Source organism: Schistocerca piceifrons, chromosome 1 (assembly GCF_021461385.2).
Source record: "Schistocerca piceifrons isolate TAMUIC-IGC-003096 chromosome 1, iqSchPice1.1, whole genome shotgun sequence".
NCBI lineage: Eukaryota > Metazoa > Arthropoda > Insecta > Orthoptera > Acrididae > Schistocerca > Schistocerca piceifrons.
The window spans coordinates 454,619,640-454,646,300 of NC_060138.1; the positions used below are offsets into that span (position 1 = coordinate 454,619,640).

The 26,661-nt window shown below is 40.6% G+C and overlaps 1 protein-coding gene across 2 annotated transcripts in view; it reads right to left on the reverse strand.

The window, feature by feature from the left end:
* Nucleotides 1-26,661, reverse strand: part of LOC124796456 (phosphoserine phosphatase) — a 56,057-nt gene that overhangs the window by 20,366 nt on the left and 9,030 nt on the right. For both annotated transcript variants that reach the window (XM_047260687.1, XM_047260680.1), the window contains exons 3-4: nt 22,409-22,543; nt 17,526-17,671 (exon numbers count right to left, since the gene is read on the reverse strand). In XM_047260687.1, coding sequence (XP_047116643.1) covers nt 17,526-17,671; nt 22,409-22,543 — 281 coding nt within the window. The remainder of the gene's footprint in view (nt 1-17,525; nt 17,672-22,408; nt 22,544-26,661) is intronic.

The window sequence follows — 26,661 nt, forward strand, 5'->3', positions numbered from 1 at the left end:
ACTCTGATCATTATGAGTACACCTATTTTTATTTCACAGATGGGGACACTCCGTGGCATCAATACGAACTTATTTTCTTAAAGTGTAGAGATGGCAACTGCTTCCGTATCTTTTTGTAATGTTTATAATGAAACATTTTTTATTTCTGTTGTCACAATGTTGTCATTGCAAGAGACAGATGAATTTTTCTTTTCCATTTCTCTGCAGTCCTCTTCCTCTTCTGTTACACAATAGCAAAATTAGCAATTGACATTAAAATCTCAGAAAACACACTCAATAAAGACAGTAGCCTGTAACTCAGTGCAATACAGGATCCAGCACTCTTGAGATTGAAGTGGACATGGAACAAATATGGACTTATTTGGTGATGGACTGGGCACAACAGACATCACAGCTGGTAGCACAACAATAGCAATGAGTTGACATACAGCAAGTTTCCATTTGACAATGCCAGAAAAGAATCCAGCTGAAAGCACTTAGGATTTTAACTACCTGCCAACTGGAAGCCCAAACAGATTTTATTAGTGTCTCTCTCTGCGAGCCTTGGCATTCATACTACATGGCATGGCATTTTGTGGTAATTAGTGTATACGTTTTCACCAGTACAAGAAACCAAGAATACTGCTAGGCTCCTTTTTTACCAGATGAGACACTGCTGGTATCTGAATTAACCTAAATGCTAATTATTTCTATCCTTCCTAAATACTTATTCAAGGCTAACCACTAAAAAATGGTTAAATAAGAATCTTAAATGTAATGTATGGGACAAGGAATAAAATAATCAATTACAAATAACACAAGTGGCAAACTTTCTATGTATCGACTTTGGTTAATTTTAAGTTACTGAAAATATGCTACTACAGTTATCAAAGAGACTGTCAATTTTATCTGACATGTAGTACTCTGTCACAACCATAAAAAGACAGATAAGAATGTTGCAACATGATTACTGAATGGTAGGATTCTCACTGTGTGTCACAAGTGACTTGGCATGTGACAATTGGGAACCTAAGGACAGTGTTTAAATGGTAAGCTTTACATTTATGAGAGAATTGTTTACAAAGAAATGTAAGCTGATACAGACAAATTTTAGTTACAGCAGTATATTGCATACTAAGAGTTCCTCAATTGAACATTTATTCGTATTATAAATAAAGGAATTTTAATATGGTTTTCACTAACAGATATACTGATTAACGAGGAAGGTTTATGTATATAATTTATTGCCTCTTTGCCATATATGTGTTCTTGCCATAGATATGAAGTGAAGCTGGAGCAGGTCACTAGTATGTATACATCTTTGAGACTAGGCTAAACCTAGTTTAGATGGGGAGGGAGAGAAGGTCACTGTCACCAATACAAAATGCAGCCAGTTAAGCTATAATGATTATAACCAGAAATCATGAAAATGCTGTTGTCCAATTATACTGATTGCCACAGGTGCATTGTTGATTTTATTAACAACAACATATGGTTTGTCACTTCCAGCTACTTCTTCTCCCAGTGACAGTGTTATAAGTAAGCAATTTAATATTTGGGCAAGAATGCTACTTATCCCTTCCCAACAAACCTAACTCATTGTTGAATCTTCTATTTCATTATACGCTGTGGATTTGAACGTTATAACTGTTTTAGTACCATAGAATGATCTTTCCACTGGCTACACCAAGTATATTGCTCGAGTAAAACTAAGGAAACTGGAATATATTTCTTGTAACTTCTTCCCATATGCTCCACTGTCACATTCGTAAGAATTCCGCTTCAGCAACATTTGATACACTCAAGATTGAAAGCCTGAAGATCTGATTAACCAACATAATTTATGTGCCAAGACTGTTCCTGACATATGATCTTCAGTATTCATGACAAAAGCTCAAAAACAACAAACAGTTAAACTTTTTCTACTTTCCTTTTCTCCAAATTATTGTACCCCACAGAATAGTAACAAAATGACTCATTCTTATTCTCCAAAAGAACTATTTTTGTACACAAGTAAACTATAATAAACTATTTATGGGCAATACTTTAATTAAATACTAACAAAGAGATAGAGGGGCTGGCCAGTACTTACCTCAGCTCAGTACAGCCAATAGATACACACAAAACAGAACTGAAAATTTACATTCCTAGCTTTCGGAACTTTGTTCCTTCATCAGGGAGGAGAGAGGGGAAAAAAGGGAAGAAGGGAAAGTGGATTCAGTTACTCACAACCCAGGTTATGAAGCAACAGGGAAAGGTAAACAGGGAGGGTAGCAAGGATGGAGGCATGGTTGTCAGAGGGAAGCCAAAGATATTCTACTGTTAAGTACTGTGCCAGCTTCAAACCAAAGAGGATGCATACAGAAGTAAAGAGGAATATAGTATAAAGATAAACACAACTATGTAGGATGAAAAGATGCGTGAATGGCTAAAGAGGAAAGGGAAAGAGGAGAAGACTGAAGAGTGAATGGGAGTGAGGTTGTTTAACGTAGGTTCAGTCCAGGGGGATGGCGGGATGAAAGGATGTGTTGGAGTGCAAGTTCCCATCTCCGCAGTTCAGAGGGACTGGTGTTGGGTGGGAGAAGCCAAATGGCACATACGGTGTAGCAGGTTCCTAGGTCCCTAGAATTATGCTGGAGGGCATGCTCCGCTACTGGGTATTGGGCATCTCCTAGGCGGACAGTTCGTCTGTGTCCGTTCATGCGCTCAGCCATTAATCATTTCAATACTTTAATTAGCAAAATATGAATACAGAAATATCACCTTCAGTCAAAAATTTGGCTTTTGTGATTTTAAATGGAGGTTTTTCCTACCATGTTTTACATACAGACTCACCCATGGCATCAACACAAACCACAATGGATAAAATTAAGTAAAATAGGTGAATGGTTGTCTTTCCTTTATTTTCCTTAGCAATCAAACAGGGCTATGGAAGGTTGAGCCAGATAGTACGCAATTCTACCGTTAATTTATTTTGAAAGGTTAATTTCATTCTCTTGTTACGGTCCAGCATTAGCCGGTGGCTTCGGCTGCCTGTAATTTTCTCATCCCACGGTCTGGCAATAGCAAGTCGGCAACGGGGTGGGCCATCTCAATCACGTGCCCCTCCCCCCCCCCCCCTCGTGTGTTGACGAGGTAACGCCGTCTAGGCAACACTGACCAGGCCATGCTTTGGATGTGGCCCATTTGAATGCACTTTCTGCCAATAAATGGCCTCTTAACTAAAATTGCCCTAATAGTTTATTCCCACCCATCGCCTTCCACTCCTGTGATCCTGTACAAATCTGGTGTCAGAAACGGGATCGTTCCCATAGCGACTTTCTCACTAACCTAAATTCTTTTGGCAAATGTATCTTGCTAATAGCCCGATGTCACAGTATCTTGCACTTCGTCATGCTCTTCTATCGTCGAGCAGTTTGTGCGTGTAGAATGCACTAGTAGGCCGCCATGCTCGCCTCGCACAGGCCGCGGCTGTGTTAGTAGAAACGCACAGGGCGCGCGCTGCAGCGACGTGGCCATTTGAGTCTGCTGGAACCGGCCACACGAGCTGGATGCTGTCGCATCATTCGCTATCGCGCCAGGGGCCTGCCGCTGAGTACCGGCCGAGCTGTCGCCGTCCGCTGCCAACACATCTGGTGCCGCATGAGGGGTCCGCCCCCGTCGTCCACCACTAACACATCCGCCGCTGCCCGAGGGTCCAGCAGCTGCCTGCCCGTACCTATGTCAGCTGCCGGCCAAACCACCGTGCCCACCACCGTCACTCCATCGTGCTGTCGCCACCGCCAACGCATTGCGCCGACCCAACCCTCATGTAAGTCATAGTGTCGCTTCAAACATTAACATCACGAGCCGTCTGCTGCTGGATTAGGTTATTTTGTGACCTTTCTTTTCTGTAATAGTCATTTTTTTGGGTCACTAGCGCCCCCTAATTTTGTAAACATGCCGATGGGAATGAGAGTGATGGAATGGGATACTCCCGAAGAGGCAGCTGCCTCACAAGACCCACTCGAAGTTATTAATACTTGAATGAATCAATTGTTCATACAAAGTCAAGAGTTAATTAAGCAAAACCGCGTCTTGAAACAGACGCTAGAAGCCAGTGTGCGAACTTCTATACCTGTGGCTAGCTTCATGTCTGTAACAAATGTACAACCCGTGACAAGTAATACTAATTCTGTCACTAATACAACTACCACAATTTCAGCTAAGATGGCAACTGTAAGTAATTTTCCGGTGGCTGACTTCATTCCCACCTTTTCTGGAAAGTCCCATGAAAATGTGGTTATGTTCGTACAGAATATTCGTGATGTGGGTCATACTTGTGCCTGGCCGGTTGATCTACAGATTGAAGTTGACAGGGGAAGCCAGAATGTTTATACAGACAGTGGACGAATTGCGCGATACGCATGGGTTTGAAGTTTTGGCCAGTGGATTAACTACGCGTTATTCTGACACCAGAGGTACCGGATATTACAGAGATCAATTATCAAATCTTAGGCAGAAGCCTAATGAGGATTTTGATGCTTTCGCAGATCGCCTAAGAGCCGTATCTTGTCGTACTTACAAGCTAGGTGAAAATGCCAGTGAAAACAGGGTTTTGCGCTTGGAAGCAGAAGCGCTTGTATTTGATGTGTTTGTTCACGGTATTGACTCCTGTATTGGAGGAGAAGTTAAAGCAGCCTCCCCTCCCGCCCCTCTTTGTTTGAAGCTGTTCATTTGGCGGTAGTATGTGAAGATGTATTGCGCTGCTGCACTGCATCCGCCGGATACAGTACCGGTATTAGCAAAAGAAGTATTTTGTCAGCATTGTGGGAGACCCAACCACATGGAAATGCACTGTCGCGCACCCTTCTCCACTATTTGCCAGACGGTAGGTCAGCTTAATAATGTTCGTCCAACAAAGTCCCAATTTTCTAACCAGATGCGTGGCCACCACCGCAACGTGGAGTCAAACGTGGAAAACGAGTGGGGGGCAGGCTCCGCCACCCGCCCATGCCCCAGACCAGAATAATACACCCGGTGAGGACTGGAGAAAGTAAAGAGGTGGAACATGTTAGTGTAAGTGGCGTACTCGGGAACAAAGTAGTTACGATTTTATTTGACACTGGTGCACAAATTAGTGTATTATTTGTAGATAAAAATGATCGAAGGGTGCTGCAGCCACCCTGATTCCATATCAGTGACTTTGATGAAGAAATAATAGTCCCTGCCGGTTCGTGTGTGGTGAATCTGCAAATAGATGAGAATAATTACAGTCAGGAGATGGAAGTAGTAAGGTTAAATAAAGATGATTTTGACATCGTATTAGGGAACGACTTCTTGCATCATTATCAGGGAATAGTGAATTATCGAATGCGAACTGTGCAGTTCGGTGAAGCAATTCATTGTTTCAGCAGTGTACCAACCCATCAGACGCGAGGAAGCTGTGAAATGCGCCGTTCGCGGTCTCCCATAAAACCGCGGATGTGGGCGATAAAAACCACTGACCCTGTAAGGACAAGAGGCGGAAGTGGAAAAATTCTTTGGATAGATGTCAAGAAACGGAAGCAGCCGAAGACAGAAATTCTGGTGGATCCGCTCCCCCAGAATGATGTATTCGATCATCAGTCAGTTCATATTAAGAGAAGTAATTGCCGACCGGAAAGAAAACAGAAAAGTTTTGCAATACCGGTGAGTATAGATAACTTTGGTGTGAAAGATGTTGTAATACTGAAAGGTACTATTTTAGCTAGTGGTTTCTACCGGCCACGGATTTGGTTCAGCACAAAATTCCGACCGGTGAAGCCCAGCCAATTGCGCAAAAGCCATATCGTATACCGTATCATTTGCAATCTTTAGTCGAAGATACGATTCAGCAGCAATTAGCAGCAGGAATCATTCAGCCCTCCTCAAGTTTGTGGGTGTCCCCCGTGGTCATCGAGGCAAGAAAGTCAGTAAATGGTGAGATAGCCTATTGTCTGTGTGTCGATATGGGGACACACTGCGTATTGATGAAACATTAGACCGACTAGGCAACTTTAAGTTTTTTACCATCCTTGATATGCACTCTGGATATCATCAAATCCCTGTTGCACCCCCAGATCACTATAAAACTGCTTTTGTTGTACCTACGGGGTTATATGAATTTGTAAGAATGCCATTTGGTTTGAGGAATGCACCCGCCACTTTTCAAAGATTTACAGATTTGTTGTTGCGCAGACTGAAACTAACAACATGTTAAGTATTCTTAGATGACATTATCATTTTTTCTAAAACTATGAAGGAACATGCAGAGAGACTGAGGGATGTATTGGAAAGGTTGAAAGGAGCTCACTTGAGTGTGAAACTGGAAAAGTGTGCCTTTGCCCAATCGCAGATACAATATTTAGGACATATAACAAGCGAAGAAGATGTCAAACCGGATCCCTGTTTGACCACAGCAGTAAAGGAATTTCCAACACCAACAAATATCAAAGAATTACAGTCATTTTTAGGCCTTGAAAATTATTACAGACATTTTGTGAATAATTATGCTACCACTGCTAAGCCCCTGACTAAATTATTGAAGAATGGAGTTAGTTTTACCTGGACCAAGGAATCTGATGAAGCCATGCAACAAATTCAACATGTTTTAACTAGAGCCCCTGTACTACCATACCAGAGTTTTCAAAAACCATTTCTTCTGTTGGTAGATGCCTCAGATTATGCTGCAGGAGCCATTCTGTCACAGGAAATCAACAGAGAAGAAAGACCAATCGGTTATGCATCTTGACGGCTTAACAAAGCAGAATTGAATTATAGTACAAATGAGAAGGAACTTTTAGCACTCATGTTTGGCGTAACCTACTTTCGATGCTATTTGTATGGGAGGAAGTTTACTGTCATTACGGATCACGTCACATTACAGTGGATGTTGAGCCTGAAAGATCCTAGTACACTACTGGCCATTCAAATTGCTACACCAAGAAGAAATGCAGATCATAAATGGGTATTCATTGGACAAATATATTATACCAGAACTGACATGTGATTATATTTTCACGCAATTTGGGTGCATAGATCCTGAGAAATCAGTACTCAGAACAACCACCTCTGGCCGTAATATGTCTGGGCATTGAGTTAACAGAGCTTGGATGGCATGTACAGGTACAGCTGCCCATGCAGCTTCAACATGATACCACAGTTCATCAAGAGTAGTGACTGGTGTATTGTGACGAGCCAGTTGCTCGGCCACCATTGACCAGACGTTTTCGATTGGTGAGAGATCTGGAGAATGTGCTGGCCAGGGCAGCAGTCGAACATTTTCTGTATCTAGAAAGGCATGGACAGGACCTGCAACATGCGTTTTTGCATTATCCTGCTGAAATGTAGGGTTTCGCAGGGATCGAATGAAGGGCAGAGCCACGTGTCTTAACACAAATGTAACATCCACTGTTCAAAGTGCCGTCAATGCGAACAAGAGGTGACCGAGACGTGTAACCAATGGCATCCCAATACCATCACGCAGGGTGATACACCAGTATGGTGATGATGAATACACGCTTCCAATGTGCGTTCACCACAATGTCGCCAAACACTGATGCGACCATCATGGTGCTGTAAACAGAACCTGGACTGATCCGAAAAAATGACGTTTTACCATTTGTGCACCCAGGTTCGTCGTTGAGTACACCATTGCAGATGCTCCTGTCTGTGCTGCAGCGTCAAGGGTAACAGCAGCTATGGCCTTCGAGCTGATAGTCCACGCTGCTGCAAACACCATCGAACTGTTCGTGCATATGGTTGTTGTCTTGCAAACGTCCTCATCTGTTGACTCAGGGATCGAGACGTGGCTGCACGATCCGTTACAGCCATGCGGATAAGATGCCTGTCATCTCGACTGCTAGTGGATACGAGGCCGTTGGGATCCAGCACGGCGTTCCATATTACCCTCCTGAACCCACCAATTCCATATTCTGCTAACAGCCATTGGCTCTCGACCAACGCGAGCAGTGATGTCGCGATACAATAAACCGTAATCGCGATAGGCTACAATCCAACCTTTATCAAAGTCGGAAACGTGATGGTACGCATTTCTCCTCCTTACACGAGGCATCATAACAACGTTTCACCAGGCAATGCCGGTTCACTGCTGTTTGTGTATGAGAAATCGGTTGGAAACTTTCCTCATGTCAGCATGTTGTAGGTGTCGCTACCGGTGCCAACCTTGTGCGAACGCTCTGAAAAGCTAATCATTTGCCTACCACAGCATCTTCTTCTTGTTAGTTAAATTTCGCGTCTGTAGCACGTCATCTTCGTGGTGTAGCAATTTTAATGGCCAGTAGTGTAGCAGATTAACTTGTTGGGCTTTAAAATTGAGCAAATTTGAATATGAGGTAAAACATAAACTGGGCAAGTTGCATCAAAATTCCGATGCATTAAGCCGGAAAGATAGAGTGATTGTTACCAATGATGTTTCTATTGAAGAATTGAGGGAAGCAAGCAAAGGAATGTTGAATTCACAAGTACGAAACTTTGCCTGAATTTTCTGTCGAACATGGGATTTTGTATCGAAAAACCCCACTGGGTAAACAAGTAGTAATCCCAAAAGAATTATGTCCAAGGATAATAGCACAATGTCACGATAGCCCGCAAGCATGTCATGATGGTCTTCACGCCACCAACTGTCGAATAGCCGCCCGCTATTTCTGAGAAGGCAGACGGTGAGACGTGCAGAAGTATATTCAAAATTGTTTGCCCTGCATTAAGAGGTCATTGCCACCTGGAACGAAGGTGCCTTTAGAGCAAGTGCCAGAAGCCACTTGTCCTTGGGCTTTAGTAGCAGCAGATATTGTTGGTCCTTTCCCTTTGAGTCCACAAAATAACATATATATATTGTCCACAATCGATCATTTTTCCAGATTCTTAATTCTTGTTCCCATACCAGGCATGTCTGCAGAAAATGAAGCTCATGCGTTTGTCACCCAATTGGTGTAACCATATGGAAGTCCTGAAGCTGTACTTACAGATCAAGGCACAAATTTTATGTCAGCATTGTTTAGAGAAGTCTGTCGATTGTTGTGAATCAAAAAGTGGAGAACAACACCGTTTCACCCAAAAGTGAACAGATGCCTAGAGCGAGTCCGCCACACAGTTACGTGCTTTCTTTCTTTCTATGTCAATAAAAATCACTCTGACTGAGACAGGTACGTCCAATATGTCACGTCAGCATAATTGGTTAGGAGGCTGCCAACAACCCACATTATGTAGTTACAGGACAAGGAGTACAAAATAATGGAGGAAATATCATACAAAATGTTTAATAATATCAAGGATGGTAAAGGCAATTACTGCTCTGAAAACCAAAGGAGACGTGAAACTACCTTAAACTAGAACCTTGCTAGAGGAAGTGTTAACGTGACACTGTACTATTATACCACATTACTTGTAGTATTGGCACAACTTAATGACAGCAAATCTATGAAAAGGCTGTTCTTGTTGGATACCTCTTCAGGTTCTTGCAAAGATTTTCATCTGTTACATAGCTTTTATTTCTTCCAACAACAGCTGAAAATTGGAAGAAAATGTCAAAAACTAAACTAAATTTTTGTAATACAATATCACATAGCAGAACAAAAATGACAGATTAGCTACCAGTGTTTTAAAAAAGTTGTTTATTTTGAGACAACTTTCTAAAAAGCGCTAGTAACTGAGTATTGAAAGTATCTATTCAGACTAATTTTCAACTATACTATACTATACATCAACACTCACTGTTATTTCAGTATTAAGATGTTTGTTTCCTTCTTCTTTCTGTCCTCAGATTATACTTACTATTGCCTTCAGATACTTGCATTCAAGGCCAGCTGCTTGGGCAATGTACAATGCTCTCTTTTGAAATTGACAAACTTATCTGTTCAATGAGTGCAAGAGCCCATTACTATATGCCTTATAATTATTATTTTGTTGATCATTGTTGAATAAACCATGCTGGTTACGCTCTCCTATCCCTTTTGTTGAGTAATATTATACCCCTTTTGTGACAGTTATATTTGTCACTTCTCACTCTGAATCACCTAAATATGTTCATCGGGTGCATGAACCCAAAAATGTGTGAAGTTTCCGTGCTAAAAGTACAGTCAGCCTGTAAGTTAGCTGCCGCGTGCCGCACGCGCGTAGCTGCCGCGTGCCGCTCTGACGCAGTGTGGCAACTAATCTACTGAGTCTTCTCTCAATAGTGTTATGAAGAAATGTACACTTTTCTTTTGCAATTGATGACTTCAAACAGAACACAGGGTAACAATGCATTTTTCAGAACTGAAAATTAAACATGAATCACACACACATGTTCGTAGCCATGCATTATTTCCTTCTAAGCAATGCTTCCGCCTATTGCACAACATTAGCTTTACCATCTCACATCTTGTGCCACTGCCACCAACTTCGATGTCGAGCACCTCGCATACTGTGTAGTCTGCAGTTCAACAGCCACTGACTTAAGAAATTGCTGACCCAACTCGTTGCTCAGCAAATATTTTGCCTCCACTTCGTATAAAGGGAGCTCAACTTTCCTTGTAATCTTAGTCACCTCTTTCGCACCGTGTCTGCAAGTGCTATTGGTGTGCACAGTCCATCTTCGTTCGCTACTCCACCCTCAAGGTAATGAAACAAGTGATTATCATTTTTTCTGTCATTAATGCAACGTATTTTCGCCATCCTGGACTACCAGAAGGATCTCAGACCATCGTTTATTTCCAGATTTTGGACTTTTGGAATTACATGGACGCAAGTGCTCCGCTACCTGGCCTATTACGTTTGCCACTTCATTGTATTCAACTATCGCCACATCATGAAGAGGAGACTTCTGCTGTCAGCCATTTGTATGGTTTCCAGTGCCCTACCATTCACGAACCACCCATCACTGTCAGGCATCATGTTTGAAAAACTCTTAAGTCTATGGTATACCCCACACATTTAGTGATTGACACAGTACTTGATACTGTGCCCCTCATAAAGGAAGAGTTAGCATTGCAACAAACTGCTGATCAACTGTTAGGATACGAATCATTGCTTGTACAAACAGGTCAAAAGAAAGCTCTACTGGTATTATGTGACCTTAGGCAAAATATTGATCACCTTCAATGCGAGCTGCGTAGTATAATTTCAACCATACCTGTCCTGCGCGTAAAATTAGCCTGGTTCGACGCTGGAGGCGCCATACTTAAAACTGTGTTTGGAATTCCTGATCATAAAGATGCCCAACATTGGAATAAAGAAATCAGGCAAATCAGCACATTTGCTCAACAGAAGCACGAGACGTTGTTACGCCAGCAAGTGCTATTAATGCACATTGAAGACAATCTGTTATCAGCCACCAGGCAAATACACAGTGTTGCGGCTACGATACTTCACCAGTATGAATCTTTTAAGAACTCGGTACAATGGGACTTTGCGACTATACAAGCTGAGATATCCAACCTTACACTAAATTCAAACCTTATCATATAACACACAGACCATCCAACTGCTACTTGTCAATTTACGTGTCACCATACAACTAGGATTATGAGGAATCCTGAGTTCCGAACTTTTACCAACCAAACAATTTACTGAAGTACTGCAAAATGTTACCACCGATTTGCCACCATCAACACATTCAATGTTGCCCGTACAAGAAGCTATGTTACCCGACTATTACGCCAAGGCTAGAAACCAGTTATTAAAACGCGCCAACACCCTGGAATTCCATATACTTATACCCCTTGCATGTTTATATTGTCAATTTGAGTGTTACAAGATACATGTGTTCCCTGTTGCATGGTCAGCAACCAGACAGTATGTATGCTGGAATACAGCAGACATCCTCATCATTAGCCCGGATCACCAAAGGCATACCACGATGTTCCAGAATCAGTTGAATGAATGCATACATGCTCATAATTTCATGTGCCGCAAAATCGCCCTTTGAAACCATCCTAAGGGATGTGAGATTCGTCTTTTCCTGGGGAAACGCCAAACGTCACCCTGCTCACGAACGGTCATTCGCTAGCGGAACCCTGTTTCAGGACCGTTAGCACAAACCACCTATACGCCGTAAACCAACCTACAACATTAACACTTTGTTGCTATGAACACAATTTCCAGTTGCAGACATATGAGATAGAGGAAACAGTTCCTACTGTGATGTTATCACGCCACTTGTAACCTTTCAATGCCAGCAAGACTTACTCTGATAGTATTCACGCCCATCTACCTACTTTAGCTCACTTGTGGTACCCCTGTCAACTGATTTGCCTGCTTTGTCCAATATATCAAATGATCACCTCTTAATGTCAATTGATGACCTCTTAGAACATGAGAAAGGACAAAATTCTTACGATCGCCTGTTAGCACATTTAAGTGAATGGCAGACAGCCACTACACTACATACCACCATTATACCCAGTGCCACGGTAACCCCAGCCACTGCTATTCTTATTATTGTACTGATATGGATCATGTATAAAAATGGGTTTTGCAAACGGATACAACCGTCCCCTCCAATAGTCCCAGAACCTCAGCCTCATGGAGAATATTGTCCATGATATGAGAGAGAAAAAACCTATCAAGGCATGTGCCCTCCTTTAGTTTTAAGAGTTCAACAGATCTACCGGTGTGAAAACTTGTGCAGCATAGTGAAGTGCTCCCCTAGTGTTTACCCCTTTTTTAAATGTGTGTGAAATGTGTAAACCTCCCCTCATACTCCACTGCACTGAGTTCCAGTGAACAGACCAGGCCACCGCCACGCCCCCTTCCAGCCGGCAGCCTGGACGCTGTCCACCAACACAACACACCACTCGGACCTGTGTGGCAATATGTACTCTCTTTTTTTTTTTAAAAAAAAAAAAAAAAAAAAAAAAGAAAAAAAAATTGGCATGTATGCCTCATACAAATTATTACTTTCTCAGATGTTTTATTCACACTTGCTAACTCATGTAGTTTTGTGCTGATGTTTTATACTATTTATTCCTTGTTCTTGTATAAACATAATATTGTTGAAGTGTGTAAACCCCTTTGTGACCCCTAAGAGGTCTTTAAAGTCTCTACACCCACCCCTAGTTTAAGGCCCCTGCCATCTTCTGTGGGAACCTTTAACAGTCAAACCATATCTGCCTTGTTTTGCAAACTAAAATTGTCTACATTTAAATAACAATTACATTGAGCGAATTCACATGCATTATCTGCTCCCACGGAAGAGGGAGGAGTGTAAGGTTGAGCCAGATAGTAGGGGATTCTATCGTTAATTTATTTCTAAAGGTAAATTTCATTCTCTCGTTATGGTCCAGCATTAGCTGGCAACCTCGACTGCCTGTAATTTTCTCGTCCCACGGTCTGGCAACAAAAGTCAGCACCAGGGTGGGCAATCTTGATCACACCGCCTCCCTCGTGTGCTGATGAGGCAATGCCATCTAGGCGATGCTGACCAGGCCATGCTTCTGAACTTTTCATGCCACCCCTGCGGGTTTCTTGGCTTCTGATCAATCAAGGTGGAGGAAGCCGTGTGGCCATGCTGGATGTACCCCGTCGCTGGTCGGCGAGGCTCTCTCTCTGCTGCGCGCCCTGTAGCTGTGAACACCACTTGGCTCTTCCGGTGTTGCGGCGCCGTGGACTTTGTCTCTGTGGCCACCGCACCATTCGGACTTGTCCGAATGGCAAGACGCCACTATTCATTAACTTCACCCACATTTGATGTGAACTATGCATCGCCTACCACTACGCTCTGGCTCACCCTCACCGCCCTAGGCCTGACTTACGTGGCCCATTTGAATGCATTTTCTGCCAATTAAAGGCCTCTTACCTAAAACTGCCCTAATAGTTTATTCCCACCTACCGCCTTCTGCTCCGGTGATCCTGTACACTCTACTGCTGAGCAAATATCTTTATTACTTTACACAATATTTATAGTTAAGCCATTCATATCATTTAATGAACCTAGCTCGTCATTCTGCTACCTTGCTACCTTGCATTGTCACAGCTAGCACCGTAAGAGCAATCTGTGTAACACAACATAACATATGTGTACAGCCACTTATGACTTGTCTCCACATCAGCGTATAGAAGAAGTACATTGCCGTTTGGTATGCTGTTTGTTTTGTTGCCTGTTCTCTCTGGGTAGTGATATAGTTGCTCGAAAGTTTCTGTCTCCAGTTGGAAAATGCCTTCTAAAGTGGAATAAATTTTTCAGGTGGTTTTTTAGTTAGTGATTCCAAGATCTAATAATGAAAACAGTGACTTATGTAATGCACTGTAGGACCTAATAGGCTAGATATACTTTGACATTTTGATGAAACTCACAAGAACATAATTTGAAACTTAACCAGTAAATAAAATTTTGTGCTTTAGAGGAAGGGCAATAAGGCATTTATTTACATACTCCCAAGAACAACACTGCCAAAAGGGAAGCAAAGAGAGTAATGACCCAAGAGAAGTAGACCCAAAAGTTATCTGTTTTCTGAAATATTGTAAGGGAATGGGAGGTGCAGATGTGAAAAACTGTATAACTGCTACGTTTCCAGTGAGGTGGAGAACCATGGAGGGCGGAATTTCTCTCTCAATATATATTTCAGACATACGTATATTTGATGCTTATATTGTGCACCACAATCTCAATGGTCAGAAAAAGAAAAAGTTCTCATACTTGTGTAAATACTGAAGAACAGTTATGTAATGTCTTCCAAACTATGAAACAAGAGGAAGTCTTGAATTAGATTCTACACTAGTGCATTTACAGGTAAAGGACTGGGATCAATTTTTGATGTACATGCAAGCAACTGAGAAGAGGTGGTACCGGTACTCATTAAAAAATGCACAGTGCCCTATAACGAACAAAATAAAAGTGCAACTGCACAGAAATCCAAAAAGAATTATTTCCGTCCACGCTTACTTAAGTGTAGGCTGGGTGTCAAAACATCATTCTGAATCCAGATGAATGGTATGTGGAGAGAGACTGCAAAATACACATATGAAACTGAAATGCAAAATATTTCTAACTTTATGAGCAATAATTTTTTTACAAGTATACCTGCACTTTTATGACTTTACCACCCATTCATATCTGACTGGTATCGTAACTGCTGCAAGTTTAAACCACACATGAATGTGTTAATAGAGTATGATGGAAAATTAGACCACTGACCTGTACAACAATCACAGGGCAACAAAGATCTAGTGCCAAAATATGTCACAGATGCCGTCTCAAGAATATGAATGGAAGCATGATGTCTCAGGGCAGCATGCTACACAACTTCTAATGCAGAATGAGAACCCAGTAAGAAAAAGAAATTGCAGAAATTTGTGACAGATTTGTGGCAACTACATAATTAATAGTTTACTAAGAGTAATATATTGTTCACTGAATGTTAGTTTTGAGACAGCTGTTACTTTTCAGTGAACAATGGGGATAAAAATATACGACTCAACAACATAGCCATCCTTTTCCACACACACACACACACACACACACACACACTGAATCAAAATATATCCTTTTAGAGTCACACACACGTCTTATTGGCAATTAAGCATTTTTCAGTTGTATAGCTTGAGGGGAAGTAAATGCTTTTACAAATACATCCCATTTACTAGTGGTCATGTTCATTTCAGGACTTTTGTCATACACTGCCAATCTTTCTACAACTGAATTTGTGATACTGTGAGGGTTCTCTCCTCCTTGATGCAACCTTCTTACTCATTTTGGAGGGATCATGCCTTCTACCAGACTTTTCCTGTGAAATGACTGCTATTACGTACATGGTAACAGGTACTGGTAGGTCCACAAACTGTGTTTATTAACCCAATTAGAAATCTGTAACTTCCGATTGACAATAATTTCTTACAAGCAATAACAAGAACATACTCTCATAATGGTTCTGAGTCAAATTTGGTTCTGCATTATCTATAGGTCTCCCAAGTTACCAATTCCAACAGTCACAGAACTTCACCATGGACAACTCCATAACACACTGCACTGCTCTGCAGACTCTGAACCACACCTGCCCTGACCTCACAAGCAGCTGTCTGGCGCCCACAGAATATCTCCAACATAAATAAGCACATCAATCCAAACAGAACCTAATTTCCTTTTATTTAAAACTATCACTATTTAAACCTAGTCTTTTGCAATTCAGTTCTCAGCATTCTACATATTTCAATAAGCAAACACATACGATCTTGCAACACAAATCAGAAGCAAGGATACACATCACTAATTCCTACCGACAACAATGTGCATTTGCAGCCTTACAATATCTCATCAAAATTTCCATTTTCTCTTCTTGTAATCACAAACAAATTCTCAGAAGCAGTGCTCTGACACAGTTTATTGCTCACTTCAGAGGTTTCACACTTGACAGGATCTCTCTCACATCTCCTACTGATTTTATTAGTCCCCAATGATGCCATTATTCTGCTAGGGATGTTACTAGTTCAATTCTTGAGAAGCAATTTGTCCATATGAACAGTTGGGAATGAATCAGTTTACACATACACTAGTTAGCTGATAAGCCTAATACAACAGGAATGCACTAAATGGTCCATGGGTTGCACACTTTGTTGAACCATCCATTTGGTGCCTCAGTGTGTTTCTCAATTAGTAGACGTAACATATTTTTTCTAGCACAGACAACATGATCACCAAAGTGTGCCCAGAGCTTACTACTCCTGACGAGTGAGGACTGTTGGGCATGAACAACAAGTTCCGAGATCAGTATCATTGGATTCATCAAAACATAAATGAGCCCAATCTGTTAGGGGCTGCACTTATTCAGGCAAAAACTTAACAACAATACTACAATAGAATATATTCTGCACAAGTATAATTAATAGTTATGGCTCTGTGTGATACTGACTTGAAAAAATTATGAAAGTGATATTAACGATCAAAATTCTGGTTAATGACCACAGGAAACTATCATCAATCTATCTAGTTCAGTCCACAACGACCATCTTCAGATCTGGTTAAAACATACGAAGCCTTATATTACAGCAATACAACTATGTCAAAGTGGCATCATGTAACGGATATGATAATAGGGCAAACCCAGCCACAGTAATGGGAGAACCAATGTGAATTGTGCTTTTCTTCACAGCAAACTAGGGTGTAGGGGTGGAAAAAAAAAAAAGTTTAGATGTTTGTGACATAAACAAGAAATTTACAATCTGGTAACTTTTCTGTTATCATCAACTGGAATTAAATAAACAGATTCTTTACTTTCTGAATCTTAGTCTTTATTCGGGTTTATGTCATTCAATTTAGCCAAAAATAGTATACCGACTGTACATAATTATGAATTGACTTTGTCAAATGATTAAGCAAAGCCAACACATTGTTCGTCCATTGCTGAAAAGATGATCCATTCCAAATAATGAATATCTTGTTGATTTCTAGCAGTCTTTTTGTTCAGATGGTAATTCTGCATCAATATATGTACATAAAAGTCCTCTTTAAATTATGTTAAAAATATCTACACACTAATATTTATCTACTGAACACCCATGCATACACACATGATTATAATTGGAAACAGTTGGTTTTTATGTTTATTACTCACCATTGAAGAAGAATTTTAATCGATTTGCAAATACATTCTCCAGTGGTATATTTAATTCTAATGCAACGGGAGTGACCAGACCTCTCATTCCTCCAGAGACTAGGTAAACAGGTGTACTTCTCTGATGAAGAGCTTCAACTAACTCTCTGGAAAGAAGGAAAGTCAAACATAATATTATACTGGTACAGTTTCAGTATTCTCTTAACACTTAACTGTAAAAGAAATTCTTAAATACTGGAGCCCACCACATTAACCTTTGACCAGATGCAGCTCATACCTATTTTTTAAGGCCCTGAAGTGGAGCTGTCCATAAGATTGAGTAAAATACATTTGTCAATGATTGATTACAGAGTTCAAATTATCAGACACATTTCAAATAATTCCCACATTAATAGTGACAGTCAACAGTTTGAATGTTTTGATACAGATTGATGGTTTTTTGAAAAGGTAGTAGATAACCTTCAGGCTGCACTAATAGGAGTTTCACAAATGAAGAGAGGAAATTTGCGTGTGAAAAATGTGCCATTATCATTATTAGCAAGTTTCTTTTTGTGAATGTATTGTGCACGAGTTCTAGTGAGTTTTATTTTCTTATGAATAACTGAAGAATACAGAGTCTGAAAAAAAGTACGACATGAATGCAGTGTGTGCAATTTGTAAGGCAAAAATTTGGAATATGACCTTGAAAAAGAACTATGGCACTGAATCTTCCAAATATTTACGAAATGCTCATGCAACATTTTGCAGCGCAGAAGGTAGACAAGCTGATTTCATATGTAAACCAAAGGGTTAAGCTAAGTGAAGTGTGCATTAACAGACAATAAGCAATCAGTTTCTTGTAATATCCTATTCTGCCTACTAAATGAAATACTTAAAATGGGCAATAGCTGGTTCATACAGCGACATCACATATTCTAATACTTTAGAACAACAAACCATACTAAAAACACCACATTTTGAAGAGATCTTTGATGTGTTTTGGCACATAAATTACATATTTTCATCACATGCAAGTATAAATATGAAAACCAACAAATATGGTGTGCTAGGTTTACAGAAAAATAAACATTGGAGCTGTTCAGTTTGTTTTTATAAGCTAATCACAGCTCAAGACCTGTGACATCATGGAAACGTCATTATTTTGTCTTGTGAACTCAAACATAGTGGATTCAACAGAAAACAAAACAATTAAACTTTCCTCAAGTTTAGATTTGAAAACATGAAAACCATGTATGCAGCAAAGCAAACATACACTGCATTAAAGATCTCTCTCCAAAACACATCTTTTAGTACAATTTTTGTTGGGATAAAGAATCGGGAAATGTGCTGTTGGCAGATAATTGTGCTACATATAGATCTTATTGTGCATTTAGCTTTTGGCATTGTTTAGTAGTTGATTATGAACTGGAAATAAGATACTATATGTAAACTTGTGGTCAGAGTGTGATATTGCTAAACTGCAGAAACTCAATGACGGCGACAAAGGCAAGAAGGGGACAGCTGTTTCAAGAAATGGTCTCCCCAATCATCAGATCTCACTCCATTGTGACTTTTTTCTGTGGGGACACATGAAAGATCTGTTGTGTGTACTGCCTCTACCATGTGATGTAGCAGAGCTCCAGGAGAGCATATGGGAAGTGACTGCCACAGTCAACAATGCCATGCTGGGATGGGTATGGCAAGAATTCGATTACCATATTGATGTCTGCCGGGTCACTCATGGTTCGCATATTGAATGTTTGTAAAACAACTTTCAGAGTTTCTCTTCAAAATGCAATGTGTATGACATCTGTACAATAAATAATTGAAAGTGTTCCCTGTACATGACATTGACACACTAACACTTGGAGCTGTCCTCTTATTAGAAAACAAAGTGCTCATAACATATGGCATTCTGAAATACCTACACATCACATAATGCACAGCCAAAATAAGAAGCTATGCTTAAAGTCTGGATCTAAATGAATACTATGCACTCCACTGTATGTAATGTCTGACAAGGTACTTTTGCAGTTATATCTGCCATTCCTCTCCTATCCCATTCACAAGCGAACAGAGGGAAACACTCTGTGTCTTCTTATACACCCCACTCTCTCTATCTTACAGTCATGAACTTTACACGAAATATACAATGCATCATAACTGATCCACAGTCTATAGTGGTTCTCAACATTTTCCCACGATAGTCCTGCAAAACACTGTCTTTCATCCAATAATTCAAATTCAAGTTTTGTATGAGCTAAACTACATTCAGGCCATTGGAAGAACATCCCAGATACTTCATGCACATGGAGCGCTTTGATCTGATATGTGGTATTCGTAAAAGTTCCCATGGGGATAGAACCTATGTTGCCGCCCCTACAATTCAAAATCAGACATGGTGGTATATTTTCTCAGTGGATGTTTGTTGTATGCTCATAGTTAGTCACGGATCATGAGTTTCCAATTCAGTTAATGTTAATGATGCACCGTAAAACACTGATAATTTCAAGCGTATGTGAAATGGCCTAATACTTAAACAATATGAAAGTCAGAAGGGCACTACTTTAAAGAGCAAACCTCATGATCTTGTCTACAATGTATGATGATATTTTGAGGAAGAAAGGGATAATGGCAGGCCTCTTATACTGTGGTCAAAAGTTCTCTAATGAGTAGCTACAGCTCTGAAAATTAGAATGACCTCTGAAGAAAATAATGAAGAAGTGGTGTGGCGGAGATCTACAAGAACCAACTGCTGCTCTTTTGACTCTAGGAAAAACCTGAATGAGTGCTGCTGAAATAGCAAAACTGGATAATTTTCAAGAGGATGCAATTTGGCAACATATATGTCAGCGTTATATGCAGAAGGAATATCACACCCGAAGGAAGTTGCTTATCTCACTAACAGACAGCAAGTTGTTTTTCAAAGGAAAAAGCAGTGTCTGAAGGATATTAAAGAAGACAGAGTTCTGATGGAAAGCGTCATCCAGCAGAAGAGTGCTGCTTGAATATAAAGATACCATTTGCCTGGAGATTTCATTTTATGAGGGAAGTAGCTAAGTGGAAACCTCACAAAATATTTGGTTGGATAAAGTGTGGGTAAATACTGATCATCTGACACCAACTGTACAGACTGACAACACTGCGTGAGGAACACAGAAAATTTCTGTTCGAAAAGGCAATCTGCTCATTCTTTACATGCTGCAAAGATAGGTGGGCTTGTTCCAAATGCTTTGTTGTTCCTTTTAAATAAAGGAATCTGGGGACTACCATGCAGAATGATTGCAACAAAATGAAAAGAATGATTCATACATTCTTTGCTTCCAAATACAGAAAAGAACTCCACTACAATATTTGATACTGCACCGTACCCCTCCATTCACTTATACAAAATCTCTACACGCAGCAGCAAGAAGTGTGACATAGTGGACTGGCAAGTGAAAAACAGCAGAGATTCATTTGACAAGTAAATGAAAAAGGAATAACTGTTTGAAATCATGAAACAGCATAAATCATGTAATATCGTTTAGGACACTGACAATGTCGCAGAAGAAAATGGTCATAGAATGTTGCACCTTCCATCATATCACTGTCATTACATTGTAATAGAACTTGTGTGCCCTCAGGTGAAATCATACACCGCAGACAGAAATAAAAGCTTTAATCTAAAAGACACTGAATTTTTAGTGTATGAGGCATTAGGCAGCATTACTCCCACAAAACAGAAAAATATTGTTGCACGTACATGGCACATCTTGGAAAAGGCATGGCGACAAGAAGGAGCCCTGGAACAAAGAGTGAAAGAGTTAATAATAAGATCAGGGGATGATAGCAGCAGCAGCAAAGACTGACAGCGACAGGGACGTGGATAATGACGACACCCGCTTAAGACTGTGGAGTCTATCCACTTCCAAAAGTTAAGATGAGAGGTGCATTTATGCATTAAAATACTAAAACGTCTTAATATTTATCTTGACATATATTTCCAAATCTACTCCTTTGAATTATGAAGACAGTACTTTTTTGATTCCCCAAGATTATTAGGATTTTTTTTGTGCATCAGTTGTATGGCACAACAATGGTTCTACAGTTTTCTGGCATGATATTCGTAGTCAGGTGACCGACACAGCATACTAACAAACATCTGTGTAGTAGAATTGGTAACATAGCCACTGACTGCTACAAACATCTTCAATTCGCCCAACTTTGATCTATTATGATCCTACTTGATTAAGATCCCAAATGCTGGACCAGGTTTCCCCCATGTTCAGTAAGCAGTCTCATTAACACATTCAACACAAATTACCAAAAATTTAAGTCTTCCATCCTCCTTCCTTCTGCTGATTTCGAGCGTTAGACCTACACTTCATATTGCTTCACAATATGTATTATTATATCTAAGTACTTGTAAGATTTTACAGACTCTACAGTTTTATTACCAATGTTGTGACTGCATACAACTATGTTCTCTCTCTCTCTCTCTCTCTCTCTCTCTCTCCCCCCCCTCCCCCAATTTGTTGGCATTACATTACAATTACACATTTCCAGAGAACTAACGTTCAGTACGCCAAGAACATTAACAGAGCTCTTTGACACACAACTTCACGTGCATGACAAAGATAACAATTGGATTGACTGCAACTTACTGCCACTTCCAACAACTCTCTCTCTGTAACTCAGGACTGACAATAAGAAGTATAAAAAAAATGACAACATAATAGGAATGTTAGTAGCATAGGAAAAGGAAGCTTTTTATAGAAAATTGCTCCCAATATATGTTGAAATAAAATATATACTCTTAAACCCTTTGTAACTTATATTACCAGAAATTTGATTCATTTGTCCTGATTGAGACACAAATACTTCAAGAAATCATAGTAGGAGATAAGTACAATAATACTTACTTTATACCTGGTGTCAACTTATGAGGACGAGCACTTATAAAATCTCTTAACTGTGACATCTGAGGCTTGATAATGTCAAGTCTCCGCGCAAAAGCATCACGGAAATTCATACTTCCTTTCATTGCTTCCTCTGTCCTGTAATTCAAAAATAAATATAAGATTATATCACCTGTAACAAGTTGAACTTGGGATTATTTTGCGCTTCTTGGAGAATCTCTCTAAAGGGTTGTAAAACTATGTCCACTGTCTCCATATACTGAAATAACTTCACCTGTTTCATACAGACAGTTTCATTGTAGTTTTAAGATCATCAGCATTTAAAAATTGTCAAGTACATGGCTGAAAGAGATCTCAAATGTGTGTAGCAAAAAAGAGTGATGCAAGTAACTCACAACACAAATATTAGTAAAGGTTTCATCAAAATCAATACACAACCTATAACACACAAAATTCAAATCACAAATTTGTAACAGTCCGATAAATTTCTTATTTGAATAATGTAGGGAGATTTTAGATATAGAGCTCAGATCAGTAAAAAGAAGTATTAATACCAGTCACTAATTAACAAATTGAATGCGCTGGTGAGGCATCACATCTATGAAACATCAAATAACAGTTTGATGCCAACAACAAAGAACTCTTCTATTGAATCCTTGTCACTACAGCAATGCTTATTTCTTTCTTCTATGTGAGCTTCCCAAGACAAATGAGATGAGAACAGAGTAAACAAAGGAAAAAGTGATGCTTTTCCCTTTTAGTATACTGCTTTCTACACCAAAAATTACACCCTTATAGATAATGGCACAGCGATTTACTAGTGCATGACAGTCATTTTTCAGTTCCCAGTACTGCCAGGGTCCTTTTCCTTGATGCGTAGAACAAGGTGCACTCAGCCTCATTAGGCCAACTGAAGAGCTACTGGAATGAGAAGCAGAGGGGGGAGAGGGGGCAAAATCCCCAACGGTCAAGCTTTATGGGGTGCCCAAGTCTCACAAGGATTTGGATCCCCATGGTGCTCAGTTGGCAAATATCTAACTCCTATTGTAAAATAAATCTTGTATCATGTAATAAATAAAAGAACATTACCTCAGCAGCAGCACAGCCAATCAACATTCAAAGATAAGGCCTGTCTGATCCCATGAAAAGGTGATTTTACACGAAATATTTTGCACTCAAAAGAGTAAATACCAAATAAAATAAATCTACTTGTACACACATCAAAAAAAGTTTTGCATCACCCCAGTTCCCAGAACTCCTGAGGATAGACGTTAACTATGGATATCATTTCACAGACACAGTCCCTTTGACTGTTAAGAGATGTCACTAAACTCGCCCAAAGATGTAAACCACCATGCATGAACAGCGTCTATTAGATGGAGGGGGTCCAACAACTGATCAGTTCCAGTCATTCCACCAGAAAGGAGGTACATGGCTCATGTTGTCTATAGTTCAATCATGCCTAGGCGGTTAATACTGCGGTTCGATTGCGTCCGCATTGTTACTTTGTGCCAGGAAGGACTCTCACAACAAGGGAAATGTCTAAGCGTCTTGAAGTGAACCAAAGTGACGTTGTTCGGGCATGGAGGAGATACAAAGAGACAGAAACTGTTAGTGACATGCCTCACTCAGGCTGCCCAAGGGCTGCTACTGCAAGGGATGACCGCCAGCTATGGGTTATGGCTCGGAGGAACCCTGACAACAACGCCACCATGTTGAATAATGCTTTTGGTGTAGCCACAGGACTTCATGTTATGACTCAAACTGTGCGCAATAGGCTACATGATGCACAATAGGCTGCATGATGTGCAACTCCACTCCCAATGTCCATGGTGAGGTCCATCGTTGCAACCACGACACTATGCAACGCAGTACAGATGGGCCCAACAACATGCTGAATGGACCACTCAGCATTGGCATCATGTTCTCCTCACCAATGAGTGTCGCATATGCCTACAACCAGACAATCGTCTGAGACATGTTTGGAGGCAACTCGGTCAGGCTGAACGCCTTATACACATTGTCCAGCGAGTGCAGCAAGGTGGAGGTTCCCTGGTGTTATGGTATGGCATTATGTGGGACTTACATACACCACTGGTGGTCATGTAAGATGCCATAATGGCCGTAAGATATGCGAATGCCATCCTCCGACCGCTAGTGCAACCATATCAGCAGCACATTGGCGAGGCATTCGTCTTCACGGACGACAATTCGTGCCCCCATGGTGCACGTCTTGTGAATGACTTCCTTCAGGATAACTATAATAGAGTGCCAGCATGTCCTCCAGACATGAACCCTAACAAAAATGTCTGGGATAGATTGAAAAGGGCTGTTTATGGATGATGTGACCCACCAACCACTCTGAAGGATCTACGTCAAATTGCCATTGAGGAGTGGGGCAATCTGGATCAACAGTGCCTTGATGAACTGCCAAAGTGGGTTACGTAAGAAAGAGGGTCTGAGGGTCTGCTAAAAGTGAACGGATTCAGTCAGTGAAGGCAAGATATAAGAGAGCCAGTTATGGCCAATGCGTGAACGGCATAAAACAGTGGACTCCTCAGAGCAGTAGCGCTCCAGATGGCATTCCACTGTTGGGCAAACAGAGATTTGACGTAGATCCACATATTTGCAGCTGGAATTGTGAAAGGAAATGGGAGGAGGGGGTGGGGGGTGGGGGGGTGGTAAGTATCTGCTTCTCTAGCCATACAGTCAGCCGATTCACTCCCTGAGATTCCCATATGACTTGGGACCCAGAGAAAGACAACTGAACAGGCGGCATACTCAAGGGCAGAGAGAAGGTGGCGGCATGGTACCCTCCGTCCATTTTACGTCATACCTGCACCTACCTGGGAACATTGTCTCAGCAGATCATCAGTAGGGAAGCCGAGCGAAACCTACTGTACTTCGACATGAACCAGGCTGAAAGCCACTAATCTACGTTTCAGGAGAAAGTTTCCACACAAAATGAAAGGTTGGAAATTTTGTCCTTAATTAATATATTCTGAACAAATATCACTGCCAAGCCCGTGCTTGTCTTAATACTTGTCACTCACAATCCTTTTCACTCACGTTAGCAAGTTTATGGTGTTGCGTTTCCCGAAAACTTAATAGCTACCAAAATACGGATTGTTTTTGTTTGAGAATGATCGCCAAATATTAAGTCTGTCGGTACCTAATGCAGTCACAGTTTTTAGCCATCGACCTGCTCAATATGTCACGCGGAATTTATTTCTTTTCTCATCACAAAATTCACTTAAAAATTCCGAAATTTCTACACAACCATCGGAATAATTATGCCGTCACATTACAACACTTTTGATGTATGAAACACTGCTAGATCTGGTAACTTATCATTTTCATCGGAACTACTACTACACACGTCCGAACTGTTTCATGGCTAGGCTCCGACTCCTCTCCAGAATACTCTAAGTCTTCTCTACCAGCAGAGAAAAGTGCGCGAAGAATATTGCTTTACCATTGGTCAGTTTACTCAACAGCCAATAGCAAAACAACATTCTCCCATGTCAGTCCGTGCTTTTAATCAATAACCAATCGCAAAATAGTAAACCTAACGACTCCACTTTTTACCGACGTAATTATCTAATATGCTGAAGTTTTGTTTATGCATAAAGTTATTTACTACTGTCATTTATACCTGAATTAACTTTCCCTTTACCATAAACTTACTTTACAAATCAATTCTACAAAAATCCCCTTTGTCCACATCCATACTTCTTCGAAATGTTCCCACACTAAATCCCACTACATAACTCAAACAATTATCTTCATATTAACCTCAAACCACACTCAAGCATCATTCATACTGCTAAAACACATTTATAACATTTTACATACACAAAAAGACATAATACCACTTTATGAAAATTCTAGAACAGTTTATGAAAAACATTCTATTACTTTAGTGTACTCTAGTGGGCACAATCAAAACTAAATCACAGTCCCCTATCCAATACTGTCCTCTATCGGCTGATACATAAACTACATGCGCGTCCTGTCTCGCGTCACCATCTGTCACTATCCAGCTCTGAGACACCTCTCCCACTTAACCGCCTCCAAGGCAGGATCAGTATACGGCACTAAGCCTCAAAGGTCATGGATAGCAGAGACCAGGGGTGCCAAGAGTAGCATCAATTGATAGCCCGCAGGCTGCTCGTGGAGTCTGAACAAATTAAAACATTATGGAGGGAGGCCTGAGAAACAAAAAGTAAGGCCGTGTGAATGGCTAGAAGCTCTGT